This window comes from Berghia stephanieae, chromosome 5 (assembly GCF_034508935.2).
Source record: "Berghia stephanieae isolate SIO BIC M18660-M18661 chromosome 5, UCSD_Bste_1.3, whole genome shotgun sequence".
Taxonomy (NCBI): domain Eukaryota; kingdom Metazoa; phylum Mollusca; class Gastropoda; order Nudibranchia; family Aeolidiidae; genus Berghia; species Berghia stephanieae.
In genome coordinates, this window is record NC_088364.1 from 52,583,038 (window position 1) to 52,591,065 (window position 8,028).

Consider the following 8,028-nt stretch of genomic DNA (forward strand, 5'->3'; position numbering starts at 1 on the left):
CACTATTTTTGTCCCTTTTTAGAAACTCATTTATTTGTTAAACCTCTTGGCTTAAGGTAAATGTTACTGAGCATTTTATCTATGCTCAGAATATGTACATGTTTTTATGTTCTAATTTTGAATGTGCTTACCATAACTGTTCTTGAAATAAAATGTAGGTAACCTCCAGAAAAACATTTAATGATCTCGTTATTTTGCTGCCTCTCATCCCCTTCTCCCCAAAAGAAAAAGAGAAACTAAAGAAAGTTATGAATTAAGCTGCCATAGTTACTATGCAAAGCTTTATCCACTCAGTAGTCTGTACATAATAATGATCTAAAGAAAGCGATAAATATGTTTCTCAATGTTCAACATACAAAACTGAAATATTGGATTGGATTAAATAAAATAGTGATGGAATCAGCCAAATGTCAGAATGTTCTCCATGTGTAGTGGTTTTGCTGCTTTTTTTTACATTATTTCTGTTACGAGGGCTCTTTCAGAAATAACCGAAAAATGCCCATTGCTCAGCAACCAGTGGAGATTTTTAAATTCTGTAAACGACATGATATTCCTTATTTCCTTACGGATATTCCCAGAAATTATGAAGTGCATCATTTTGCACAATGAATTTCTAGACGATTTTAAAGATGGCGGCCCACCTTGAAACTTGGTCAAAGGAGGAAATCAGAGCTGTCATAAGTTTTTTGAACGCCAAAAGTCTGAATCCTACCGAAATTCATAAAGAACTTCAGAGTGTATATGGTGAGCATGTTATAAGCCGTACACAAGTCTATCACTGGTGTAATTTGTTTGCAGCCGGCCATTCCGACTTGACAGACAGGGAAGGGAGAGGGTGTTCGATAACTGCGACGTCAGAAGACAATGTGAAGCGAGTTGATGAGCTTATTCGTCAAGACAGGAGGTTGAAACTTCATGAAATCGCAAGCAGTCTTGAAATTTCGGAAACTTCTGCCCATAGAATTGTATTTGATGAACTTGGCTACAGAAAAGTCAGCGCAAGATGGGTTCCTAAGCAATTGACAGACAATCATAAAGAACAAAGATTGGACATCTGCAGGGAACTTTTGAGAAGAAGCAAGAGCTCACGCAGGGTTCACGGGCATACTGCCAACGCCGGCGGAGACTTTCTAGGGTACGATGTGACTTTTCTTGACAGCATAGTCACCGGTGATGAGACTTGGTTGCACCATTGCACCCCAGAAACAAAGCAAAATTCGATGACATGGAAACATCCATCCTCACCTGTCGCGAAGAAATTCAAAGTCATGCGGTCAGCAAAGAAAATAATGGGAACTGTTTTCTGGGACAGTCGTGGTGTTATTCTGTTCGAAACCTTACAACCTGGAGAAACAATCAATGCTGCAAGGTACTGCCAAACTCTTGACAAGCTTAGGGAGGCCATTCGCAGAAAGCTCCCAGGGCAGTTGACCAACGGGGTCATTTTGCAACACGACAACGCTACACCCCACACAGCACGAGTGACGCAAGGTTGGCTAGAGAAATATGGATGGGAGATTTTGCCACACCCACCGCACAGTCCAGACCTCGCACCATCTGATTATCACCTCTTTGGGCCACTGAAACGTGAGCTGGCAGGAAAGCGCTTTGATGTCGATGAAGATCTTGTTGACCATGTGCGGAAATGGCTACAAAACCTTGACGGAAATTTCTTCCGAGAGGGTATCTATTCCATGGTGCGGCGTTGGCAGAAGTGTGTCGACAGACTTGGCTGTTATGGAGAGAAATGAAGGACGAGTCAAGGTATGAACACGTGCAAGAATTTTGTTGATAGCATAAAAAACGCGGATTTTACAGGCATTTTTCGGTTAATTATGAAAGAGCCCTCGTAGTTGTGATTAGTTGTAAGTTTGATTCACTTTGATATTTTTTTTTGTGGATATAGACTTGTATAAAAGCAATATTTTTCATTTATTTATCCAGAAACATTGATTTTGGAGACCTTCTTGCACCAGAAGCCCGAGCTCAGCACAAACACACAACATATGATTTGGTAGCAAATATTGTCCATGATGGGGAACCAGGTGCTGGCAAAGGGAGCTACAGGTGTCATGTTCTTCACAAGGTCAGGAGACTTATTTTTCAAGGGGTTATAAGTATTATTATTGTTGGTTTGACTGTTTCTCAACACTGCCACACAACCACACAAGCATAAAATATTAGTTGACTGTCATCTAGATTTAAATATTGCCAAAGCAGAAAAAAAAAAAACCCCAAAAAAACAAATAACCCAAATAGAGATGACTATTACCAATGTTTTTGGTGGAAGTGCCCATAATAGTCATGCCTTACTGATTTCCGTCTGCAACTGTCTGCAATATATGAAATTTAGAACAGACCGAGTGATTTTTAAAAATGTTGTTGTTGTTGTTATTGTTTTGTTTTAAGTAAAATAAGATTAGAACATTGAGGCTAAAGAATTAACATCAGGAGCAAATCAGATATGATGTGATAAAAGTGACAAATGGTGTTTGATTCTTGCATCATGTCAACTCAGTCCGGTGCAAAATATTATCTTGCTTGATATCAAGTTTTTCATTTGATTTTTTTCTTTCTCTTTTCTTGATTTTAGGGCCAAGGGAAATGGTATGAACTCCAAGATCTACATGTGGCTGACATCTTGCCTCAGATGATCACCTTGTCTGAAAGTTACATTCAGGTTTGTTATTTAAATTCTATGGACTTAGTTAGCTTTCATCAGAGACACTCTTTGTCAGACATGGGTGGGCATTAAATTAAAAAAAAAAAATTAACTGCCAGATTGTCACTTCAGGAATCGCACATAATATTGATTAAACAATGCATGGGCCTCATATGAATTTTCTACTTGTAACATGTTAGAATGTGAGATTCTTTAATTTTTATAGTGTTGTCCTTGGCTGAAACTGAGCTAATGTTGGCAAAAGGGGAATTATCTTTTTCATACATTCAATGATATGTAATGCACCAATTCTTTATAGTGTAGTACTGGATACTCATTATTTTAAAACATTATTCCTCTGTATCGTTTTAAGTGCTGCAAAAGCCTTTGTAAATGTGTTGATTCTGGAGAGGATGCCAATATTGATTCCTCGCTTTTGATTTACAACACTCCCCAATTGTTTGAAATCTCTAATTCTTCATTCTTTTCTCTGTGTTCAATTCTAAATATACTGATATTCCTATTGTTTGAAGCTCATTTCTTTTTGTTACTCATATGTCGCCAAGTGTGAGAGTTGTACAGGTATTAATTTCATCATATCTATCTGTCGTACTTGTGAAATGACTTCAACCACACTTCAAATGACTCAACAACCACACTTCCTGTTTGATATTAATATATATATATATATATATATATATATATATATAATTGAATTGTGTTTGATACAAATATGGTACGAAAAGTGCTCGACATGCAGTAATGGAGCGAATTATTATTATTTAAAATATTTACCACAATGTTTGAGACAGTCTACATTAATGTTTCAGGCTCAATTCAGGCCTGAAACATTAATGTAGACTGTCTCAAACATTGTGGTAAATTTTAAATAATAATATATATATATATATATATATATTATATATATATATATATATATATATATATATATATATATATATATATATATATATATATATATATATATAAAAATTTTTTTTGAGTATTACGCTTGTTTTTAGGAAGATGCCTTAAAAAATATTCCCTATGATTTATTCTACTTTCCATATCCTGTTAACACTAAAGTCAAACAATGCAAACCTTTTTAATATTTCCCCCCCCCCCCCCTCCCCAATCAGATATTTGAAGTACGTAAAGACATTCCTAACCCATTCTACCAACCGCAGAATGGAGAGGGGAAGATGGATGGGGAGGGTGATGGAACGGACTCGACCAGTGGAAGCAGCCAAGGAAATTCAACTGTTATAAATCAGTCTGCAAATGGCAAAGAAGTCAACAACAGTTTTCACGTGAAAGCAAATTCTGGATCTCGATCTTAACAGATATTTTTAGTCAATAGATGGTATGAAGTTGACATCACTCTGGTCTTTGTTATTGCTTTTTGCCATCTGTGGTTATGAGCAATTCTCACTAAACTGTTTTAACCAGACTATAAACGTTCCCGGTTACACATAGTTTTTGTGTGTTGGTTCGTTATACTTCCGGATGGCAATGTTGTGAGCTTCTTAGCCAAGTGCATACTATCTATATTATGTATACCGCATTTTTGGGGGTTTTTTTTTTTTAAAGGAAAAGCATTACTCTTATACAGGCAGCAGTCTATGCTGACTGCTTCCACCTGCTCCATGATTGGGCTGTTAAAACTAATTTACAACATAGTATATCATTTTGTCCTGGGAGATGGCAGTATTGGGTTCGGTTGGAAATAGTTTTTGGTCTGTTTAACTGAACACAGATGCAAGATTTGCCTGTTGAATCTTCTTATTTTCGTGCTCTTTTCCACGTGCCTGTCTGAAAGATGAACTTCAGGGGTTTTTAAGTATTTTTATTTTTATTTTGTTATAGATGGTCTTGTTCTCACATAGTAAAACTAATTAAAAATGTAATTAAATATTTTTGGCACAAATTTTTATTTAGTAGAAACAATGACATTAATAGTATGTAGGAAAAAGCTGATGTTTAGGTATGTGCATATATATATAGTTGGTGTCTGAAGGACATTTCAATGCTTACATATTTTATTTGTACCTGACATGTGAGAGTAAAATTAATAATCGTGGATCTGATGATATTTGGTCAAAGCACTGGTGAAACCAATAGCTAGTAATTATTTTCTTTTATTTTTCAATTTTCTCAAAATATCTTAACACAAAGATTATCATGGATCTGGGGATATGAGGTCATAGCATAGATAGGAAATGAAATTAAAGAATAGCTATTTAGTACCTTTTTTGATTTCCTATTTTTTCAGAATATCTTTATACAGTGGTATTGGAAAGGCTTATAAATATATATATATATATATATATATATATATATATATATATATATATATATATATATATATATATATATATATATATATATATATATATATATATATATGATAAAGGAAACGCTACTCATACTATATTCTGGAATACTATTTAAATAATAATATTTGAAGACATAATTCATGCCTTGGGAGATTGTATCTTTTTAAGGCCGGGGATGGGATTCCAAGTTTTCTTCCTTGCAACTACAACTTAACGATCGTTCTTACACTGGACTTCACATAAAATTCAATGTTGATTTAGTTCAAAAATTATGTTTCTGATAATTTGACACATTAAAGTTAGATTGTCATTATAATATGCTATAGATATGGCTACCCAATTTCATTGTCTCAGACCAAGATTGTAACATTACATGTCAAATGAATCACTCGCAATGACTTGATTGTACACATGTATGTTAGTTAAGGTGTTAATCTTCTCTCTTTAATAAATTTTTGAAATACTATGTGCAGTATCCTTGTTGGTTTTTTAAATTTTTTCTTTACTTACTTACTTACTTATCCGAACCAGCGACCACCTGAGCTTTAGCCCTTCGGTCTTGTGCCATGACGTAGAAGTTAGATGTCTTTTGTAGTTGTTCCAGGTGACTATAAAGTGTGTTACTGATGCTTGGATTTGGTGGGAGGAATGTGCATCTCAGGTCTTCAAGAGGTTGACATTCAAGCAATTGATGTAATGTTACTGTTTCATTGGGTTGTTGACATAGGGGGCAGGAAGGGGATGTGTCTTTTGTAATTTTTTCTTTAAAAAACATAACGTTTTCATTTTGAAAAATCCCAGTTTTCATTAAATGTTCTAAAGTGCTTTACAAGAAGTCCCAAGGCAAAAGAATCACTGAACATGCAGGACGAGGTATGATGCCTGTAAGACGCTATTACAATTTTGAACAAAGACAAAGCTGTTATTGGCCAGGTATTCATTTAACACCTGAATACAATGAGAGAATGTGATTTAAGGGCCTTTTCCAAGGACTAAACTTTGGGCCTCCACCACAGCGGGACTCCATCAACAGGTTTTTAAAAATTTCTGATGACCTGGAGGTGACTATATTTGCTTGGGGTAACTTTTCTTCCTTTGGTTGAGACTGCTCTTCCCGTTATAGAGGCAAATAAAAGTGTGTTACTCTTACACCCCCCTTTATCTTTGTCTCCTTCCGCGTTGCCTTCTGTCCTTGCTCATTGCCTCTGGATACAGCCTTTTACTGAAAAGAAGATAGATCTGTTTCTTTTTCGGAGGGTATCCTGTGTCTGTTTCCATGTGAGACTTTTTGGAACAGTATCAAATTAAGAAATTAAGGAGCAGACACCGGTGCAAGATAAGATCTTAACAAGTGTGTATAGAGGGTGCCAGACAAAGCAAGAAAGAAAAATATAAGGAAAAAAAAAAACATCCCAAAAAATCAGTCGACCTCGACTGAGGTATGAGGTCGACTGATTTTTTGGGATGTTTTTTTTTTTCTTGTATTTTTCTTTCCTGCTTTGTCTGGCACCTTTCATACACATTCGTTCATATTTTTTTTTTATGGAACAGTCTGAGACTATTAGACATACATTTAAACTTCTCTTGTGGCCTGCTTTTTTACACCCTCTGTTTTAACTCACTCGTATGACTTACTTATTCTCGAGTCCTTGCATTTACTTTGTGCTTCATAAACGTTAATGCGAATCGCCTTGCCATAGAAAGAGAATGGCAAATATACAATTAGAACAACCAACATTCCAAATACAACAAAATACCTACGCTTAGAAATTATATGGTTTCTGTAGCGGCTAACATTGAAGAATGCATAATTTGGAATGGAAAATGCCTGTTGCTAATCGGGGCATTTGGAGAGATCTGAGACAGTGATGCGGATATATTACTTTCTTGCTTGATCAACTTTTTTTTTCTCTGTCTAAATTAGCTCCCCTCTCTAATCTATATTAAGGGTAGAAGAGGAAGTGGGTTCTAAAGTAAGTAAAGGCTACTACTACTACTACTACTACTACTACTACTACTACTACTACTACTACTACTACTACTACTACTACTACCACTACTACTACTACCACTACTACTACTACTACTACTACCACCACTACTACTACTACTACTACTACTACTACTACTACTACTACTACTACTACTACTACTACTACTACTACTACTACTACTACTACTACTACTACTACCACCACCACCACCACTACTACTACTACTACTACTACTACTACTACTACTAACTACTACTGCTACTGATGCTGCTACTACGTCCTCTACGAGTGCTACCATAACCATGGAGGAAGTGACTCTATGACCATAACTCATTCATTACCCATAGACCGGGGAGGATTCTATAAAGGACCGATCTTGCGATCTCTTTATTCCATCACTCTTTCTAGATATTGTTGCCCTGACTGCGGTTTCCCCTGGACCATTACTGAGAAATGATTGCTCTTCTTCCGACTGAACTTGGAATTGATAGGTTGATTTTTAAAAAATGACTGTTTAAAGGCAACGGTTAAGGGGGCAGGATAACATTAAAGATTGGACAGGATTGACGTGGAACAATCTAATGAGGAAGGCCCAAGACTGTGATGAGTGGCGTCGAATCGTGAAGTCTGCATCCCGAGAGTCCCCCCCCCCCCGACGACCAACCGGTCATGGGAGAGAGTGAGTGAGTAAGGGAGGACATAAATGGATATGCATCCTTCGCTATGATTTAAATTTAAGGGTGGCATCATTTGATGTAGAGAAGCTTTGCACCAAATATATTTTCATATAATATGGTCTTTACAAGAAAAAACTTTCAAGCTTTTTTTTTTTTTTTTTTGGTTTTAGCAAAGGCAAACTTGCTGAGATCCTTTGCCGAGAAATGGGTGTACATATCTATGTTTGTATCAGTGAGATACGAGTATTTGAATAAGTCTCAAATTTGACTTTGTCAAGTTGAGGATCATTTTAAATCAATCAATATTTAAAGACGTTTCAAGTTTAATACTTTTGTCAAGTTGAGTACAATTCTAATCA

The 8,028-nt window shown here is 35.9% G+C and overlaps 1 protein-coding gene across 1 annotated transcript in view; it reads left to right on the plus strand.

The window, feature by feature from the left end:
• The window catches only part of LOC144973173 (ubiquitin carboxyl-terminal hydrolase 39-like), a 22,043-nt gene extending 17,056 nt beyond the window's left edge, over nucleotides 1-4,987 (plus strand). The window contains exons 13-15 of the mRNA XM_078915296.1: nucleotides 1,945-2,086; nucleotides 2,594-2,680; nucleotides 3,802-4,987. Coding sequence (XP_078771422.1) covers nucleotides 1,945-2,086; nucleotides 2,594-2,680; nucleotides 3,802-4,002 — 430 coding nt within the window. The 3' untranslated portion in view covers nucleotides 4,003-4,987. The remainder of the gene's footprint in view (nucleotides 1-1,944; nucleotides 2,087-2,593; nucleotides 2,681-3,801) is intronic.
• Nucleotides 4,988-8,028: the final 3,041 nt, after the last annotated feature.